At 42.1% G+C, this 21,131-nt stretch overlaps 1 protein-coding gene and 1 long non-coding RNA gene across 4 annotated transcripts; one reads left to right on the plus strand and one right to left on the minus strand.

The window, feature by feature from the left end:
• Positions 1–89: 89 nt before the first annotated feature.
• Positions 90–19,780, minus strand: usp12b (ubiquitin specific peptidase 12b). Its single transcript, XM_018703816.2, has 10 exons — positions 19,613–19,780; positions 16,060–16,140; positions 15,823–15,906; positions 13,407–13,536; positions 12,556–12,848; positions 11,975–12,051; positions 11,780–11,863; positions 9,903–10,100; positions 9,049–9,127; positions 90–5,120 (listed from the first exon to the last, which is right to left on the minus strand). The coding sequence occupies exons 1-10, from the start codon at positions 19,658–19,660 to the stop codon at positions 5,019–5,021; spliced, it is 1,176 nt and encodes a 391-aa protein (XP_018559332.1). The 5' UTR covers positions 19,661–19,780; the 3' UTR covers positions 90–5,018.
• LOC108902090 (uncharacterized) lies at positions 8,392–21,069 on the plus strand. 3 transcript variants are annotated; one of them, XR_007814498.1, is made up of 6 exons: positions 8,392–8,590; positions 10,198–10,257; positions 11,950–12,058; positions 13,423–13,619; positions 15,236–15,276; positions 20,438–21,069. It is a non-coding gene; the product is annotated as an uncharacterized LOC108902090 (long non-coding RNA). The 3 variants fall into 3 exon arrangements; XR_007814500.1 differs by lacking the exon at positions 10,198–10,257; XR_007814499.1 differs by lacking the exons at positions 8,392–8,590; positions 10,198–10,257 and adding an exon at positions 10,266–11,128.
• The last annotated feature ends 62 nt before the right edge of the window (positions 21,070–21,131 follow it).

Genomic DNA, 21,131 nt, shown 5'->3' on the forward strand with positions numbered 1-21,131 from the left:
ACCACATGCAGTACTTCACCCAAACACTGCAGTGGATGTAAAAACAAACAAATACGAGAATCCAGAGAAACGACACAAGACAGTCGAGATAATTCCATCTTCAAAACCAGTTTGTGTTTTTATTTCAAATAGTTTGGACACCATCAGAACCAGCCGTCATTCCAAAACTTCACTGCATCTACATGTATTCAGAATGAACTTCAGACAGCAGTACACAATGTGCAGCAGCCGCAGCCTCACAAATACGAACAAAACAGGAGGAGACGGATTCAACTCTTTTGTCGTTTGGATGTGTTTGTAGCTAAAATGAAGAAGCCTCAGACTCTGCTGTTTCCGATAAATTTATGGCCGGTTAAAGGTCCGCCACAAAAACCCTTCTGTGTCTGAGGACGGAGCCAAAACAAGAACGGATATTTCAGAAAAGGCTGAGCCAGCTTGATATTTTTTACCACATTTAGTTTCACTTCAATAACACCATTTAGTTCCTCAGTTCAGTTTGATATAAATAAGTATTCTGGTTGTTTGTGTCTGTGAAGCTGCTGTAACGTCGCACACTAGTCGCAACACACAATGTCGGAGTGTTAATGACACATTGAGTCACTTCTCGCTCGTCACACACAAGTTCAAAACATTTACATTCTTGGTGAGTCTTTAAAGGAGGGGAGTGATGTGGACGACCAGAGCCCAGAAGGGGCAGAAAAACTTAAGGCGTTAAAGGAGAAATCCATCTGTAGACGTCCATTTTTGTGAAAGTAAACTCGGTGTTGAGAGACAAAAAGAAAAACACAGTTGGTTTTTAATGTGGATTTTTCCTTTAACATAGTGATACACGTGACAGTTTTTGGTCAGTTTCTTACAGGAGACCTTCTAGTCTTCTTTAAAATCATCAATCATATAAGCTCATTTATTTGGGGCTGTTTGGTTTAGGCTGCCTGTGATCCCAGACGGGTGGGGTTTGTTACTTTTTAAGCACCAGGCATATCGATTCACTACCAGAATAAGAGTCGTTAACCTCCACTAACTTTTTCTTTTTTATAATCTAGATCTGCTCATTATTTCAAGCAAGCAATATATTCCAATAATAACATCTGTATTTATGTACACATCAACATCTCTCATCACATACTCCCAGAAATGAAACCAAAATAAATCCTCAAAATATCCAGAGCTGCCTACACAAGAATGGTAGACTATTAAAATTAGTAAAATATATCAAAAACAAGAAACATCTAAGAAAAAGAAGTTAACATAAACATTCATAATAATAATATTAATAGTATTTAAATAAAAAAAGAGCCTTGTTTGGGTTTCCAAAGCTTTGTCCAGCCAAAAAACCAACACGTTACAATTCTGGACGTCAATGACTTCAAAGAACTGACAGATTCATAACCAGCTCCAGACTCAATCTGTGGACTTCCATCTGCCAAGCGATGCCTTTTTGTGCTTGTTTTTGTTGATGAGTTAAATGGAATTTATCCTTAAGAGGCTTAAAATATAAACACATCATTTGGTACACATGAAAGCGACAGTTCAATGAGTCCACTGATTCTGCTGGTTTCTGGATATGAACCTGCTTTTCAAATCATTCGCAGTCATAAAACTTTTCTGACTTTGCAAAACTGTAGAACTGATGGAAACAAAGTGGATCAACCCTAAAAAAAAACAACATCTCCTGACGTCATCTTTTCACGTAGATTAGTTGAGTTTAAGAGCAGCACGGACGGGAAAAGGAAATAGTGTTGACTTCGAAGCCTCGACCCAGTGAATCAAGTGAAGTGATTGGTACGCGTCGTTTTGAGTCGCCTCCTCTTCTTCTATCATTTGCAGCGTTCTGAAAACTATGAGCCAAATGAGACATTCAAGAACTCAACCACGTGCTTTTGTGGTTATAATGAGCAGATTTTTAACTGTTGCATTTAGGTGAAGACAGATTTTGAGGCTGGATGTAGCTGCAAAATTATGTTACTGAAAATTCTTGTCTTAGAAGGAGAGAGAGCGACTTGAGAGTATTGAGACGCGCCCAAATCCAAATTGTGTTTTACAGAGTCAAGCAGCAGCCCTATTTTTATTTTACTGTACATTTAAACATTCAGATAATACTTGACCCACTGCCCAGGCCACTCAACTACTGTAGAATATAAACACCTTAAAGGCTACAGAGAGCGCGTTTCCATTCACTTTCCATCTGCTGCAGCTCCGTTACCAAGGAGTGACAGGGTGAGCTTGTTTGTTAACATCTGAGACAGCCAGGTCGGGTGGAGCCTCGTGAGCTTGGCAGTGTAAAACATACTTAAAAAAAAAACAAGACTAAACCAAAAAAAAAAACAACCTACATTTGGTTTGTTTGTGCGTTAAACAAAATCAGGTGAGAAAGGAGGCTGTTGCAGATCAGCAGGCTCAAGTTAGGAAGTGAAAGGTTTAAAATGGCTCCTGTTTCTCTTCACTTCAGCACAATTAAAACCTATTTCTAAGATTAATAATAAAATAATTGACAATAATTAGCTTGAGCTAATAATTATTAGTAATTGAATAATCATTTAAGTTGTTTGTTGAGCCTCTCTGATTTTAGGATTTGTTGCTTTTCTCTGTTTTGTATTATTGTGAAGTGAATAATTTGGGGGTTTTAGATTTGAGGACGTCACCTTGGGGAAAGAGACTGATAATGAAAGCTGTATTGGAGACTGGTTGAAGTCTGGTAATACTGACTGTCAACTTAGGTATCATCATCTTGTGAAAGACCTCAAGGAACAAATATAATTGATCACCTTATTCCTTCATAAATACTGGAAAAGGTTTTGCCACGTGTTATTTTAATACATTTTTTTAAATGAACTGATTCATTATTTAATCTCCAAACTGTCAATAGGCCAAAAGCAAACTGCATTTTTACTTAAATCAATTATTTGCCTCTTATCATTTCATTTTTCTATCAACAAATCAGCTCACTTCCTTTAGCTTTAGCTCTAATTTTCTGAATGATCCAATGTAATGTGAACAGAAAATGGTTTAGAGATGCCTTACAGTTCAATATTTGAGTGACATAACCCTTTAATATTGCCACTAACAGGATGAGTCAGCATTGAATCAGAAGTTGTTCCCATCCTGAACTCTTAAACGCTAAATTCGATTTTAAGAGATGCTGAGGAGAGGAAGCCATTTTAAACTGCTGAGACAAACACAGAGACTGTCTTACTGCGTTAAATATACCATGTCATCGTCGCTGAGGGCTCCGATTCAAGACTCTGGAGTGAAAAACATGTTATGTAAAAGTTTCTGAGTGCCTGCCAGAGCTGCAGCTGCAGGAGAAACACTTAAGCCAGAGTTGAAATTTGCCAGCGTGTGATTGGTGGCTGATATGATGAGGCGTACTGTACCAGCTGCAGCAAGGTATGTGTGTGTGTGTGTGTGTCTGTGTTTGCTGTCATAAATAAATTTTAAAAAAGAACTTAAGGACAAGACACACTGAACATAAACATTCAGATAGGTTTTATGTAGTGTGACAGTTTCAATGTCAGAACTGACTTAAAGGAAGGAAAACGTGTTCGTCTCTTTGCGTGTCCCTTTAAGAATGATACGAATGTGCATATTGTGGCAGTAAAAAAAAGTTAAACAACACAAACCTTTAAAGCAAACGGCGAAGGAGACTGTGCTTGTCAAAACCACAAAAAGCTCGCTTAAAGAAAACCTAGCTTATGTTGTTGAAACACCCGTCCGCTCTTCGTTTTAAATTCGCTCCCGCTGTGGCACCAAACATGACCCATAATGGCACAACACACCAGCAACCTGAAAACTAAAACTCTCGCCAGCCACTTTCACTGCTCAGCAAACTATTTTTTTAAGCTAAAACCAGGATTGTCAGGGATCTATAAGGCTCATTATTTTAGGTTTTTACCACCCTTGATATTTGGAGTTCACGGATTTCTACTCAAAACCTCAAATGAGCTCCTGATAAAACCTTTAAATATTTTATATAACAGTAAATGGTTAAATTACAGATGCTGCCAACTTTGTATTGGTCAGATTTTTACTTGTTTCTCATTATTAAAAATAAAGAAATTCCCATTGCTTTTTGTTTTAAGTAAAAAATGGAAATAATGAGCCTCCTTTTCTGTCAAAGACAAATTTATCGGCTGCTTCAACACCTCTCCTGTGGCTGCTTGTCACTTCACTTTCTGCCTTTAACACTATACTGTATGTTATTAGCACCACGTCATGACACAAACACTGCAAACTAGCGACCGTGCCACCGTGCTGTGCTCAGAGTACACGCTCAACCTATTCGCTAAAGGTAGTGTCGGTGGTTTTGTTGTGACGTCTAACAACGCTGCATTAGTCGACCTTTCTGTCTCCAGAGAACGATCTGCTGGGGAGGTTTTTGTTTGAGGTGAACGTTATGTGTTAGCGTAAAGCTAAGGAAAGCTTTACAGTCACTGTGGAAAGCTAATTTAGCACGGTGTAATATGCACACACACACACACACAAAAAAAAAAAAAAACGCTAGAGAAGACTGTGATGACACCGGTGGTAACCACAACGAGGAGGATGGGCATCCTCCAGCACGAGTTACTTATGTGTCTGATCCGATACAGCTGATTGGTCACTCTGCATCATCACGACAGTCCCAGACTGCTTTAACCTCCAGAATGGACCGCTGTGCACACGGCGATGTCAGCCTCTTGGATTGGCGGCGTTACTCAGTCTTCACCAGCTGATGCCACAGTGCAAAGCGAGCGTTACAGAAATCGGCCATCTTTGTTTTGCAAGGTGCTTGTTGCAGTGTGGGCTCAGAGGATTTTTTTTTTTTTTTTTTGCTTTTTTTCCAACGGACGTAATCCAGGAGGCTGGCATGCGACCTGCACACGTCTCAACCAATCCGAGTGGCGCTCCAGTGCAAAGCTCCGCCTGCCGGGAATAAAGCCTGGATACTTATGTGAGCGTACTGGGCGGAGTCGGTGGCAGCCATGAGCCCCTCCCCCTCTGTTGAGTGACAGTCTGTTGGGGATTTACTGCTGGCTGGTTCAGTCTCTGGACTGGTAGAACAGGATGTATCCCGACTCAGAGTTCTTGGAAATGTCTGACGTCAAACCGTAGAACTCCTCGATCGCCTGCGCGTCAATTTTCTACAAGAGAAAAAAAAACAGAGGTTGGATTGTTACAAGGCAAAGCAGTAAAATTACTAAACAATGTGATTTACGAAGAGATCTGCTATACTTGCTCAAAGTTTGTGCAGATGTGCTTTAAGTACTGAACTGAAGTCGGGAAGATGTTAGCCTAGCTTAGCATAAAGACTGGAAGGAGGGGCAAACAGCTAGCCTGAAAAAAGCTCAGAAATCGACATGTTTTATCTTGTATTTTATCCTTTAGAGAGTAAAACACAAAAACAGCAACTTGTGGTTTTGCAGAAGGTTATGTGCTTTAACTTTTTCATGACAAACAGTATCTCAGGCTAAAGCTCAAACAGTCTGAAGATATGCCTCTGCAGGTGATGGCTGAATCAGAGGCGTGAGTCAATGTCTGTCGTGCTAACTCTTAGAAAGAAAGCTAATCTTTTCATATGTTTAGTGTACTCATCAAGGCACAGTAGATTATACAGCAGCTCATTTACTTCCCACTTTCCTCTTAGGAACATATGCTATTTTTAATTTTATTTCTAGATTTTAAAAATCACTTTATTAGCAAACAAGAAGAAAATCACTTTCTGCCTTAAGTCTTTTTGTTCAAACCTATTTTTGCCCTGCAATTGAAGTGAATAGGAAAAGAAAAGATGTTATTCCCTGTTTCCTTCTCACAGAGCGCTCTGGTAACTGGGGGCCAAAAAAGGTTTTACCAAAACTGAACATCGTGTTCATATTTTCTGGTCAACTGACTGGTTTGAGAGACATTCTTGGACAAACCAGGGCTGTTATTTCTGTGATCAAGATGTTTTTCTTTTTTTAAACTAGCAGCTATGCTTCACTTAACTTAATCCCTCACAGAAGAATGTTATTATTAAGTCGTGTCTCCGAGTGTTTCTGAACATTAGTCCCCACAAAAATCCAAAAAAACACATTTCAGGTTCTGAGATGTTTTATTCTCTAACTGATCTTTCAGGAGCTGTGTTTTAGCACAACATCAAAATCCTTCCTTTCAAGTCACTGGTGTGCTGTTGACCTCTGCTGTGTAACTGTTTCGCTGAGGCTTTTCTTTCGTTACCAAATCTCCATTTAAAACTGAGCATGTTGACAAGTAATTGGTAATGTCTCGAGACTCGGCCCATGATGACTGTTTCTTATTTGGCGTAGCAGTTTTCTGTCCAAAAAGGGGGAGAGTGGGGCTGAAAACAAACTGTAAGAAATATGGTGGTGAAGGAGAAGTGGCTGCAACTTTAGAAAAGGTTCAGTTCCAGGTGGAAAGACCCAAAGAGCAGAGATAAACGGGCAAAAACGAGACAGATATAAGAAACAGAGTGGAAGCTAGGATACAAAGCAGTGAGGCAGGCACGGCGAGTAAATCTACACAAACCATAAAAAATGATAAGTTAGTGTTTCAGCTTTGCAAACTCAGCGGAATCTTCCAGAACTCGGCCAGTTTCTGTCCACCGGACCAGATGTTCCAGCAGGCGTCCTTCCCATCATAGTGGAAAAACACACTGCCGGTGCGATCAGTTTTAAACATCAGGCCTCGGCGACTGTGACTGAGTCAAACAGCAGGGTGACCTCTCCCACTGCAGGCGCAGATTTAAAGTAAAATAAACCATTTTAATTGGGCAAAGAAATGACTCCAGTGTGTAGATCTGATGTTTAATTGGGCCAAACTAGAACCATCACTGAGCTGGAACCAAACTTGGATCAGAGGAGGAGGGTTGAAGTATTTTGCTCTGTAGTTTAATATGAAGAATGTGGGCTCGGACAGGGATGCTTTAAAGGACCACACCAGCAGTTTTGCAAGTTTTAACCCATTTTCTAAAACTTTTCAACACATACTCACTGCACAACATTAGAAACAGAATCTAAGTGTATTTGAACCTGCCTGTGGTTTTCAGTGGCTGCATGGAAAAGCAGGGAAGTTAAACTAAAATAAATCTAAAACTATGTGGTGTGTGTTCATGATTTATCATAAAGAGATAAAACACTGCAACATCACTGGTATGATCCTGTAAAAGGCAGCAGGAGGAATTCAGTCAGAACAGTTCAGGAATGTGAATAAAATTAATGTTTGAAGATAAAATATATCATGTACATTACTGTACATGACAGCTATTTAATTTCTTTAGAATATCACCAAAGGTTATTAATCAACGGTCTGTAGAGAACTGCTGATTTACTAAAATATTAACTGTAATGTTAATGTTTTATTTTACATTTGTATGTATTATGGTTAGAAGACAAATAGAGACAATGGCCAGTTGTTGCCTGGAGAGGTCATGTGTGTTTAGACACAATTAAACATACATGGAAAAGTGACTGTAATGAGTATTTACTAGGGTTTAAATTAAGTCCTATTTTCCCTGTAATTAGTACAAATTACACAGACTTCCTTGGAAATTCTTGGACAAATTACGGATCTAACTAAGAAAAAAATAACATGTTTGGAGACTTTAGTGCAGCGCTGTGTGTCTGCAGTCACAGATCAGTGCTGTGAAACAAAACTATTACACAACTTGCACATTTGTCTGTGTAACACAGAGTGAACTTGGACAAACCCTGGAACGTTTAACCATCTCGACTGTACAGTCAGTTAACTGCTGATAGCTTGATTGCTGTGGCACGCTGTCATTTTTGGCTCCAAGGCAAAAAGGCAAAAAAAAAAAAAAAAAACAATCTGAAAGGTTACTTGGCGGCAGCTAAAACACAGCAGCGTGCCGAGGCTTTGGCCGTGTACTGCTGCGGTCGTCTGCCAATGACTAAAGAGCTACATCACGCTCCTGGCAAACGCTGGTAAAGCTGTACTTTTAACTTCATATCTGATTATGTGTTGCAGGGATGGAGATGCTGGTAAATTTCCCCTTCTTGGATTGATTAATCATCGCATTATCACCGCTAGCGTCAGGCTAACTGTTGCATCTTTTGACTGCTGTCCTGTCAGCTTGACAGGGGGGGAGCTGGGAAACCGATCAACAGAGGTTGAGCACCATCACACATGCTGGAGGGATGTGAGACTGTGTTGTTTCTATGACGGCTGCCATGTTCTCTCCTGTCACCGCCTCGGAGAGGGAAAGCAGATGGTTTTGGAACAGAAGCTGTGGGGAGGTGGGGGGATCAGCAGAGCAGCGATTTCATGACAACCAAAGTATGTGAGTGAAAGACCTGAAGATAAAAATAACCAGAAGTTTTTACGAGCACAATCTCCATATCAGCAATCACCTGCTCGCAGATTGTGAAAATTAAAAGAAGAGGAATGAGGGCTGGAGCAGCGCTCTGTCATATTTTAATCTTCCGAACACAACGTGCCATCCAGGTCTTCCTGATCAAAGAGCGCTATGGTTTATAATTGTGTACCTGGGATGAGTAATGACTCAGTTAAAATGAAAGTCAGAGAAGGAACATGGTGAACACGAGAGAGGGATCAAAGAGAGACGAAAAAGACGACGGATGCGAAGAGGAAAAAGCAGGTATCCACTCTTTCTTCTTTGTTTTCCTTCCCATTACCTCCTTCCCTTTATCGAGCGCGGACGCTTTCATGCGCCCCGTCTATTTCTCTAATTGTATCCTGATCGCTAAACCTGATTTTAACTCCTCATTACTTAGCGAAGGTTGAAGTATCTAGGTCGGGCCGTCGCAGGAAGTCCAGATGCAACATTCAGAGCGCCAGGATCTACAGGACGGCTATTTATATAAGTTCATTATTATTATTATTATTTGAAATTCCTGTCTGGTTAGGACGAGTTTGGAAACTTCTAAATGAGACGCTGTGGAGAGGTGGGGCTGACAGGGGTTTGAAACTTTGCGACTGATTTGACCTTTTATTCCTTTTAACCAAACACCTGGCGTCTTCTCCTCAATCAGTTTTCCTGAGTCCTTTTTCAGGGCGTCTCATTGGAGGGAAACGGAGTGAGAAACTCTTTCTTACCTCTACGATGTCGTCATCAAACAGCAGCCAGAAGCCGTGGCTCTTGACGATGGTGATGTAGTGTCCGCGGTTGGGACCACTGCACCACAGAGAAGAGAAACAACAGATGCATTTTATTCTCAAATAATAATATAAACTTTGATGTTAAATGTTACTGGAGTGAAAACAGGGAAATAACTTCTTTAAAAAACATCATTACTTGGTGTTAAATCTTTTATCTTCTGGGTAATCACTGATGTGGAAAATGGTTCACTATTGAGGCAACAGGAGTTCAAAGTCTAATTAATGTTGTCAAAACTAACTGAGGCCGAGAGGGCTGAGGGAAACACGTCAACACCGACAGTCTGCAGCAGACAGGCCTTTCTATAACGTCCATCCACCTGAGGACAGCTGAGGACGCCCTGATGACTCACAGCTTGTATAAATCATCCTCCAGACTCCTGAATCGCCCGAACTGAAGTTTCATGTGCGGTTTCACAATGATTCACTTAGCTGAATGCAAATGTAACCCATATGGAAAACAGAGCTACTAAAAGCATATGTTATGTAGATGTGTAGTTGCACGTTGTTGCCTGGTGAAGAGAGCGTCCTCGTGGATTAATGTTCAAAAAAGATTGCTAATGCTAATTGCTAGCTGTGGTTAGTTGTGTATCATAGGATTTGGTCAGTGGAACAGCTGATAGCACGGCGTATTAAAGGTGCATTGCATCATTCTGTTGTCAAGTGGAGTTGATTTTTAATAACTTCTAACAAACCACCGACGCTGCAGCTTTGACAGCTGATTTCACTCTTTCTATTCAGGGACAAACACTTAATTCATAGCATTAAAATATCTGGATAAAAAAAGAACCTACCTGCCACAGTGTACAACAACAGCCACCAGGTCGTACATGCGGTCGGGGTTGGTGGCGTCCCCGGACGTGTTGAAGAGGCGGAGCTCCAGGGGGAAGACGACGCGATAGGACAGTTTGGTGTAGCGGTGGAGCTGGTCCATGTATTTAAAGCGCTTCAGGTGGAGGGCGAGGATCATCGGTAGCTTCTTTACCCTCATCCTGACACAGCAGAGAGAGAGAGAGGGTTTTAATGGTTTGAAGTGGTTTCAGTGGGTTTTCCTGAGGCTTTGATGGCAATCTTTTCTTTTTCTTTCAGAGCTTTCTGTGCAGAAAAAGCAGCACGATGCGATGAACTGAAACCGACATGACCTCTGAGGTGAACTGTTTTTAACTGTTTTAGAACTTTTTTTTAAAAATCACAAAGAAAATAGGAAAATCAAAAAGCAAACAAAGAGAAGGGGTAATGAAAGGTCAGTGAAAAAACACCAGAAGGAAAGTAAAAAAAAAATCCAACAAAGGCAGGCAAGCAAGGGTGTGTCGCCCCGGACAAAAAGTCAAGAGGGCTAAAAGCTTTCCATGTTGACGCCATTACTGTTCCAGACCCCCTATCAGGAGCAAGAAGTGTGTTCTTGGACGCTTTGTGCCCCTCCTAATTTGGCTCGCGCTCTCGCAGCATTCTGCTCAGTGTTAATGCGAGGTGCAGACGCTGCTGACAGCACGGCCCTTTCAAGCTAATGGATGTTACTTGGTGCACTTATCAGGCGCTTCAGAGCGGTAGACGGCGTGTAGTTAGACGCATTAGACGCACACACACACACACACACAGGATTTTGTGTGATTAGGTTTAGAGGTGTTAGTCATGTAAAACTGGAGGTAACTCGTTCACTACGTCCAGCAGCTGTGCAGTCAGTGGGTAATAACAGACAGCTTGTCACACATCAGCTTTGAACGCCGATGGTGAACTTCTCAGAATGCAACAGGAAGGCCCCGGCTGGTTGCTATAGTAACACCAGATGTGGTTTCAGGGGTACTTTCTAATGGAACAAACTGTTACTGTATTTGTCCGCTTAGAAAAACTTTAAAGCGCTCGTGCTTCGCGTATAAGCTGCATGACAGCGGTTACAACCACTCCTACACAGCTGTGCCGAGTCAGAGTGGTAATCTGCACCACAGGTTCTCACGACCGAAGAGCAAGTATTGTCACAACGGGACAGAAATCAGGCTCGGGTTTCCAGGTGATTGAGGCGGTAAGCCTGAGAGTTTTGTGTCAAAACGTTGCTTTGTGCCGCAGCACTTCAAGGATTTTGATCAGCGTCTGAAACCTCCACTTCCCTTTTCACCAACTGAGAAATGGTGCCGTGATTATATTTATATGGAAGCTCATTTCAGCCACTGATAAAAAAAAATCCTGCAAGTCATCAGAATTAGAAACTTCTTCAAAATAAAAGCTCATTATTTCAGGAAACGGTTTTTTTCACAGTGGCAGATATGGGCCTCCATACATTTGGACTAGGAGAGGGTCAAATTAACACAGCAGTGAGTGTGAATACAATAATACTGTCCCTTTCACACACACTGAGCATCAGGCACAACCTCTGAATACAGGTTTATCTTCTGCTTGGTCTGTCTGCAGCTAAAGCAGAGGCAGTTTTCTTCTCTAGAAGGCATGTTGGTGTATGAACTGTGAGGTGACCTGCAGTTACAGCCTCATCTTTTAATCTGTTTTGTCACAGGGAGAGAAAAAATTAACATTTTGGGAAACAGTTGACTGGTGTTGGGTTTGTACTTGGCACTGGTGGACACAAAGAGTCAAATGGAAACATTCAGAGAGAAAGAAAGGGGAGATGTCGGATGCAAAGTCGGCACGGCAGGAAATAAAAGGAGCTGACGTCACTCACCGTTTCTGGGCTTCCTGTTTGCTGCGACACTGCTCACAGTAGTACTTGTATTCACTACATAATGTCTCTGTGTTGCTGAAGCCCCTGTTCAAAGACACCACACTCTTAAGATAAACTACCATGACTCTGCAAATCAAATGAGCATAAAAGGTTCATTTCTCTTTTCACAGGTGATCCATCAGAGTCCTGCGTTACCTAAGACAGTGTGTGATGGAGGTGTTCTGCTCCACGTCCACCGACAGATCCAGGAAGTCCTCGTCTTTACTGCTCACCTGGAACGTAAGTGAAGACACTCAAGGTCACGTTAAATATCACAAATTCTGAATGGAGTTTGGTGTGTTTGTGACAGCGAAGCCGGGGATCATGGGTAATATATGCACTATTTGGCCGTGGCTGTGGTCGAATAGTCAAAGAAATCTCCTTTCCTAACCACCTTACTTGACCTCAATGGAAAACATCATGAGGTCAAGGAAAGACGCGCATATGGAATCAGGAAAACTACGACGCGCGCCGCTTTAAATGCTGCTGCTGCAAGGAATTGTGGGACGGCACTCCCTCCTTTCCTCTGGTAAATAAAGGTCTGGTGTCTCCTCTGTTAAAGGAGATTAGATAGGAAGCAGTGAAGCTCCTTTCCTCAACATTTAGAGGACTGGACCAGCTGCTATCATGCTCCTGGCTGCAGGGGGCGCCGTCGCTCAGCAAAGCTACATTCTGCTGCTTTAACAGACGACGGCACTGCCGCCATGAACGCACACACACCGGCCAGCGACACTCACAGCTTCACAGTTGAGGCAGCGCGTCTCGTTGGTCAGTGTTCCCTGGAAGATCTCGTGGACCCAGGTCTGTTGCGTCTCCTTCCCTCCTTCGCCCTCTCCTCCTCCCTCGCTTCCTCCCCCTCCTCCTGCGCTTCCTCCTCCTCCTCCTCCTCCTCCTCCTCCCCCGTTCTGCACCAGTTTTCCATTCTGCTGTCGCTCCTGGCTCTTCTCCTCCTGGAGCAGGTCTGCGATGGTGTTGAGGAGGTAGTTGAGGAATTCGTGGGCGTCCTGCTGCATGTAGTTGTCAAACAGCTCTGAGAGGGACAGAGGCGGAAAGATATGAATATGTGAGAAGACGGAGGAGATAGAGTAACGGAAAATATAACATGTAGAGAAGTGGAAAGAGGAATATAGACACGGGTTTCAAAAAGGCAGATGGGGGAAGGAGGAAGGGCTGACAAAAGGGAGAACAGAAAATAATCAACATCAGCGCACGCTGGCGAGGAGAAATGAGCCAATTAAGACGTCCTCGTCTTTTTCATCGGCTTTCCACTCCAGGATTTGGCTGACAGTTTTATTTCCTCAGCTGTGAGATTAACTTCTCAGCTGAGACAGACCCCCCACCCTCCCCATCATCCCATCCCTTTCTCCCTTGCCAATCGGTTATCTCAGCTGTGTCGCTCCACGGTGAGAGGAAGTCAGTTTAATCAGAGAGCTGATGAAAGAACTTTTACATTTCTAAACACCTGCTGTTTTTTTTTTTGTTTTTTTTAAATGCAGGAAGTCGTACATTTAAGTTTCAGACGGAAGCAACAGCTGCACGTTCTCACAAAGATACGACAACAACTTAATTGTTCATTTTGTGTCACTACCATTTTCTTTTCTCAGCCGTGAGATGAATTTCTTGGGAGGGATGACGCCGACCTTCTTCTTCTGCGTGGCGATGCTGTTGAACAGGTCGGCCAGACAGGTGAGGAGGGACTCCTTACGACGCGGCTGCACCTGGAGGAGGAGGAGGATACACCTGTCACCACATAAAGACTTTACATGGTCTGGTAATCATCCCTCTCACACAGACAGTACAGGTGGGTCCAGTCAGGCTGAACCTTGACATTTTTATCTAATCTATGTGAGTCATATCAGCCATAAACACTCCCACACTTAATGTGACATTGATGACCTGTAAAATTTATGTTTGACTCATTAACCAGGCTGATCAAACACTCCTTGTTTGATCAACTGCCCGTGTAAACTTCATGAGTAGAAAAGCGTTACATCAATAGCACTGCAGGTTTCAGTAGCAGGAGGGACAACTTCACTTCACACCTTTGAACTCAGCCAACCTCATGGAGACTGCTCGGTCTAACTCATTTACTGAATGTTTTCTCTGACATCGTGTCAAAGGAGTCGTCGGTTTGGCTGCATTTTGTTTAAAAATGACCAAAAAGTCGAGTGGAAACTCTGTAAACAACAATTAGCATAAACAGTAGCTAACTTGTCTGCGTTAGGATGCTTTGTCAGTGTGAACGGCTGCCATATTTCAGTGTGACTGGTCAAATTATTGTTTGTTGTGCTGCAAGATTTTTATGTTTATTTATAATTCATTTAGGCTGATAAGGCTGCAGGTAAAGCGCACTGAGGATGATTTAGTTCATCTAGAGATAACGAACAGCAACCAGTCGACTGGTTGAAGGTTTGGTTAATCAGGTTAATCACTTATTTCTCCTGATGTGTGCACTGAATATAAAACAACCCTCCATCTTCCAACGGCTGCATGTGGAAAAATACTTCCTTAAAACCAGGCTTCTCCTGTTGGGAAAGTTTGTCTAAGACAGCACTGGTCCGAGGATAAGACAGCCCTCATTCCTGAAGCCCACTCTCTCATAAACGTAAAGCATGAAATACTTCCATCAAAGCATAACATACAGTAAATTCCACATCTGTGTAGCTTGTCCAGGCTTATTTTCATATCATTCCTTTCACACAGCCTCCTGTCAGGCTCCTGAAGGCAGGTGGATCGGTCTTTTTGAGCTGCTAATCGTGACATGTGGTGACACAGTGCCTGACAGATGATCATCCTTGTCACTTTCTGCGTCGGGAGATGCTTTGTCTTCAGGAATTTATTCCCTCGTGGCAGGAAGACACTGAATTCATATATAGGACAAACACTCTCAAAATTTCCCCCTTAAATAAATCATCAGCAACAGTCCACTACACACACACACAAGTTTTGGGGCTCTGCCTTCCTCAGTGTGTGTGCCACACAAGCTATCAGAAACTAGATTAAACTGATAAAAAGTGCAGTTTATTAAAACTTTGGTGTTATTTCTGCTGCTCCAGCCATCGGCCTTATCACTTATGATAAAACTGTATCTGCCAAATGAACTGCTGAGGTCTTGTAATGCAGCAACACTGCTATAAATAGGTGTGTCTAAGCGATAAGCAAGAGCAGTCGAATGATGAGGCAGGTTGAAAACAAACCCCCAGGGTGGGCAAAGTTATTTAGAAGAGAAAAAATGGGCAAACAGTAAAACATCCAGGAGTCACCTCCTGCAGGAGTCACAGTTTTCCTGCGTATTGAGGGATTATTAGTGACATCTCAGGTGCACTCACTTTCAGTTTTACTTGAAAATGAAAAGGCCAAACTGTGTCCTTGTTTGCCACTTGTATAAACTGTTTGACTGGTTGTTTTTGTTGGCAGTGCCGTGCTCCTACATCCCAGCAATTCCAGGAATTACTCCGGTGAGTAGCTGATAGATAAACCTTTGCTCTAATGCTTTTTGAGCTGTCTAACGTTAAAGGTGCTACATGTGAGTTCTGTCGCTACATAGCCAGTGTTAGCATCAACACTTAAGAGCTTGTTGTATTTACAAGACATTAGAATGAATCGTCTGGGCAGCGCTACCTCTTCATCCTCTCATGTTAAGGGTGATGCTGAATTTGCTGAACTCATGTTAAAGTTAGCTATGTAGCGATAGCAAAAACATACAGCACCTTTAAAAGACACATAATGAATTGACTCACAAGCCTAGCAATGTTTAGACTACAAACAACTCGTGTTATAGGCTCATTCTGTAACATAAACACCTGCTCTTGCTCCATTCTGCTGCCATGAAAACTAAAATAGTCTGGTCCTGAAACCTTTCCAAACTAATATCCAGAAAAAATATTGTCTTACAATCACATCGACATGGCATTCTTTTAGCATGAGAAGTCAGTCCCCTGCACAAACCCGTGGAAAGGTATACTGCTGGCAGTTACAGCTATGGTGTCTCTCTCATCACTTACCTTGTACGCCAACACCTTCTCCCTGAACGGTCGACAGAAATACAGAGCCTGCAGCACTGAGTTACAGTAGCAGGTGTTGCCAAACTAGAAAAAAAAACAGAGAGAGAAAGAGACCGGATTGAGCGGAGGGTGTGTTCATTAGACGGGTAGAGCCATGTTGTGTTACAAGGAATGGTGCATTAGAGAGACTTCTGAGAAGGACAGGTGTGTAGCTTTGCATGAATGACTGACACTTACGTTGACCAATCCAAAGTAGTGTTCATTAACGGGAAACTGTTCCGGTCCAATCTCCTTTTCCAAGGCAGAGGCATTGGCGCCCTGGAGAAGGAGGAGGAAAGAGACACGTTCAATCATTTAAACGGTTAAAGACACTCAGTATATTTGATGTTCAGCTCCATAATTTCTCATTATCCATCATAAACCCTCCTTTGTCCTTCATTTCCTCTTCATTGTTTTCTGGTTTTCCTGCTCTATTCTCTCACTGTCAACCATCTGTTTGCCGCAGCTGTGTTTCCTGCTTCATATCCTCTGTTTCTACAAACATACTAATTTTCCCCGCTCAGCGTTCGTCTCATTACTTGTTTGTATATATTTAACAGTTTTTACACTAGTTAAAATGCATCTTTGTTGTGCAAACTTTAGATTTTTTAAGTTTAATTAGCTTTAGTTTAGGTTCCTTGACACTAAATTTGATGACTAATACAGAACTTTTTCTTTTTTTTTACTTTTGTGAACAAATTCAAAACAGGCAACTGTCTGTGAAACTCAGCGCTCAAAATTCCCACACTGTGTTTGGCACTGAAGCTGCACATTTAAGCTACAAGTACAAATTCTGGTCGTGCTTTCAGCTGTAAAAGCAGAGCCACAATACATGACGTTTATAGGTAAATCAGCAAAAATTAGATTCTGCTTTCTGATATCAAAGATTAAATCCATGTAACAGATTCTCCAGCAGGTTTATGGAGCAGTTTAACATATTTTACCATTATAACGATCTTAGTTGTCCAAATTTGTCAATATTTTTGGTTAATTTTCATAAATATGTATACCCTGACTAAGATCTGACTGAGAGGAGAGTCTACTGTTAAAATTTTTTTCTTCTGGATGTAATTTGATCTGAGTTCCTAGAAATCAAATCTAATATTGAGGCAGCAGAGAGAGAGAGAGAGAGAGAGGGGAAAGATGATCATGATGATAACAATGATGCAGCTTTTCCTTCAAGGGTGATTGACTGCACAAGTGGAGCCACGCCGTTGTTACTCATCACCACACTGCAGTCCGTGGAAAATCAACTCTAGGCGAGCGGACAAACGCCCGGCTGAGGCTGTTTATCTGACAAACACGCCGTCCAAACAGCACAGGGGTTGTAAACAAAGCCGGCACGCAGGGAAACAAGCTTTGCTGTGTTGGAAAAGCCAAACAGACAGAGAGACCAATATCTGTCTGGAAAAAGATTTGTTCAGCACGGGCTGTAAATACTGGGCTTTAATTAATTTATGTTCTCAGCGTTGGTTTGAAGTGACAACTTTGAAATGACTCTGTTTCCTGCATTGATGGAAATGAAAGTGAGGTGAAGTCTGTCGGCTGAGCAGGGGCAGCCTGAAAAAAAACTTTAGACACCAGCGTCAGTGGAAACTAGATTACAGACGACGGGGTTAAGTGACTGTTCTGTTTCGTGACTGCACTATGCTTATTAATCCTGACTATCAGTCTAGACTAAAAAAGCATTTGCTGTCTCACAGCAGCATCTTGACAGCCTTGTTTTCGACTGGCTGAGTGGGTATTGTCTGAAATGTTTCAGTGCAGCTACCAAAACAACACTTTTTATTTTGAGTAAAACATATTTTTCTACAAACACCTTTCTCATTCAACTAAATAAGTCAAATGTCAGTTCAAAAAATGGTCTAAAATCATCTAAATTATGATGAAAACAGCCACTAAATGGAGCATGTGGTGAAGAATGAACTTTTAATCTCAATTTTAGGCCAAAATAGCTCAGAAAAATGAAAATACATCATCATCTACAGTTCTATCACATGCTGTGGAAGATCATGTGATGCCGTGTCAAAAGTTCCACAGCAGCTACTGGATGGACATTGTGGTGTGACTGCTTCCTCCATTTTTCATCTCTAAAACCAACAATACCCTGCCCCCAAAATGCTGCCATATAATCAGCACAGAGGTGATTTTATCATCACTGCCCAGCTCTGGTTTGTGAGGCCTCATCAGTGACTCTCACAGTCTCACCAACCAAATTGATTTTCAGGAGGAAAAAAAACAAAAAACAAATACCTTCCAGGCAGAAACTGGTCGGCTGCCAAAGTGGCAAACAGACTGAACAAACCTGCCAGCCACTGATATTTAGCCTTGTTAGTTTTTGTCTAGCAGGTGCCGTTAAATGGTGCTGGCCTCCACACTTAAATGGGTTACATGGCCTGGTGTGTGGTCTTCAACACCGTGCATGTGCCAGACGCACTGACTAAGGAAGAGCCCACAGCTTTCAGCGCACACACACACACACACCGGCTCAAGCAGCAGCGGCCAGCAAATTAAAAAGACTGCAGCAGACTCCTCCGCGGCATCTGCCCGACCGTCTGTCAGCTCTGAAAGGTGCAGCGGGTAGAAACAGGATAAGTTACAGTCAGAAGTTAATCTTCTAGCTTTAAGCTCCTCTGCCTGCCTCTGAGACTTAGCTACGCTGCCAAACAGACGGACAGAGAGCCGTCACCTTCAATACGACGGGCCACAGACGAGGCAGAGTTACCGTGTTTGGCCCTTTCACCCTTGACCTCTCTGTAACAACCTGACAAACAGGTTGCTGGAGAACCTGTAATGAAGCTCACACATTAACAGGCATGACGTGTCTTTGAGTAAGGCGCTGTTTAACAGCTGACCCTGACCTCTGACTTTGCTGGATTTCTGTGCAAAGATCAATAAAGTATCAGGTTATAAAAGCCTTTGAAGAGGGTGTTTAGGAGCAGAAGACCTGCTGAAGATATAGATACATAAGCACTGTATGTGAAGGGAAGGATACACAGTAAATGAACCAAAGACCTTTAACACCAAACTCTTCGCTTTGGATGCTCTATTTCTCATTGACCACTGTAAATACTCTGCGTTATAAAGGGCGTATTAGTCTGAAGAGTGCGTTGCAAATTTAAAAAACCAAAACCTCCAACATTGGCTAATAAGTGTCCGTCCGCGGGAAACATTTAGGGTGTATCCCATGACAGGAAATGCTGAATTTCTCCGTCAGTAACACATGAAGAGGCAGCAATGTCAGCTGGCTGAGGTGTTTACATTCACTGACCGGACAGATGTTTAGCTAGTCCCTCATCTTTTCAGGGTAATGTGTGTGTGTACAAGAGAAAGGAAAAGCAGCTGTGTTAAGAAGTAAGGATCCGAAGTGGGGTTTTTCCCCTGGACCACCACTGAGTAAACAACTTTGTCCAAAACAGAACCGTTGGGCTAGCAGGCTAAGCTAGCTAGTTCTCGCCCGCTGGTCAACCCTGCCCTTCTCGCGTAAACAAACTACAAACCGGCGGCGAATAAACTGTCAAACCATCCTGGTTTACCCACATTAACATCCTCTAATTGAACTAAACTACAGTATCCGCACAGCTGCCGCTAACAGGCACAGCTGCACAACTTTCTGTGTTATTATCATGTTATTAGCCGCGCAGCTAGCTTAGCGTCCTGGGCTCACTCACTAGCCCGAGCACCGGACACACAGAGAGCCGCGGCGGGCGCACGATTACACCGGCGACACGGCCGAAACTCGGCTCCTTACCATCGTACAAATCGAGGCGATCTTTCGGACTGTCATCAGTATTTCCATCCGTAAGCCGCCATGGTGGACCGAACCCCGATGTTGAAATTGTGAGAGCCGATGCGGCTGCAGAGTTCCGGCAGAGCCTTCTGCCCCCGTTTGTGGCTGCTGTCAAGTTAAACCGGACGGCGCGAGGGACTTCTGGTTATGTTTTTCCAAAGTAAAAGATAATAAGCATAATAACGTACAATCAGTTTATTCTACATTATTCGAGGAGTGTCTAAAAATATCAGGACTGGAAAGCAAAACTGGAAATCTCAAAAGCCAGATTTATATAATTTATTTATATAATTTCATTGTTCAATCATTCAAGTCCTCCATCTTCCATCTTTTCTTGAAGATGAAAACAAAATCCTTAAATTGTAGTAAGTTGTATTTTAGCAAATTGCCTCAGTTTTTTTTCAGTATGTCAAGTAATTAACACAGATTCCATCACAGGTGAGCTGTAAGGCTGTAAGCAACAATTATTTTCATTATTAATACATCTGACAGAGGTTAATCCAAACAGGCTGAAAGGAAGAAAATATTTTATTAAATATGTTTTGGTTTCATGAAATTAAAAGATTTAGTATTTGAGACATTTATAGCCTTAATGATGATAATTTTCTCAGGTATTGTGTTAACATAATAAAATTAGAGGTCCAAACTGCGGCAAATTAAAAGTATTATTTCAGTGAAGACTTAAAATATGACTACTAACTGTTTTAAATTGTTAGGTTTTACTTTGAAGGTAAAATAACCATACTTCCGGTATTAGTCGTGATATTTCTGTCTGACTTTACATAGCTTCCTGTCGTCCAGCCTGGGAGCCGTGCGGGAGAGTTGAGTTGTTCGATTCTTCACAAGGGGGCAGAATCGGCGGGCGGTGCTTTGTGTCGCTGACGTTACGGGACCTCCTCTGCTGTGTGAGTCATTTCCAATTTTACACAACAAACTAAAACGAGTGATCCACGAAATTTGGACAGTCCTGACTACGCTGGGTTCGTCATAGAGAGTTCAAGGGAGAAAAATAAGATCGGTGATTAAGAAAAAAAAAACCCCACCCAGATGAGTTATCAAGTGCAACACGAGCACATTGTCTACACATAATAAGCAGAGTGGAACTAGTCATCAGGCTTCTTGACCGACAATCTGCCAGTTGCACAACAAATGTGTCTTTTATCTTATCTGAAAACAGGGCATATGTATTTTTGTATTAGCATTAGCATTAGCTAATGCTACCACTGTGTCTTCCTTCTCTCTGTCATAATTTCTCTCTTTTTGGAGATTTGTGACCCTTAAATTCTGAGCTTCAGCTATATATTTATAAATATTATATTCTTTTTTTAACCAAGGCAATTGTGTGCAATGTTTGAATACTATGGAGGGCTTTTTCCACTGCTAAAAGAAAAAGGATGAAAATTACAAAAGCTAATAACAAGCTAATTTAATTTACTTCTAAGTCAATTGAGAGGTAATACTCAAATTACTCTGGGATTTA

The sequence above is a fragment of the Lates calcarifer genome, linkage group LG14 (assembly GCF_001640805.2).
Source record: "Lates calcarifer isolate ASB-BC8 linkage group LG14, TLL_Latcal_v3, whole genome shotgun sequence".
NCBI lineage: Eukaryota > Metazoa > Chordata > Actinopteri > Centropomidae > Lates > Lates calcarifer.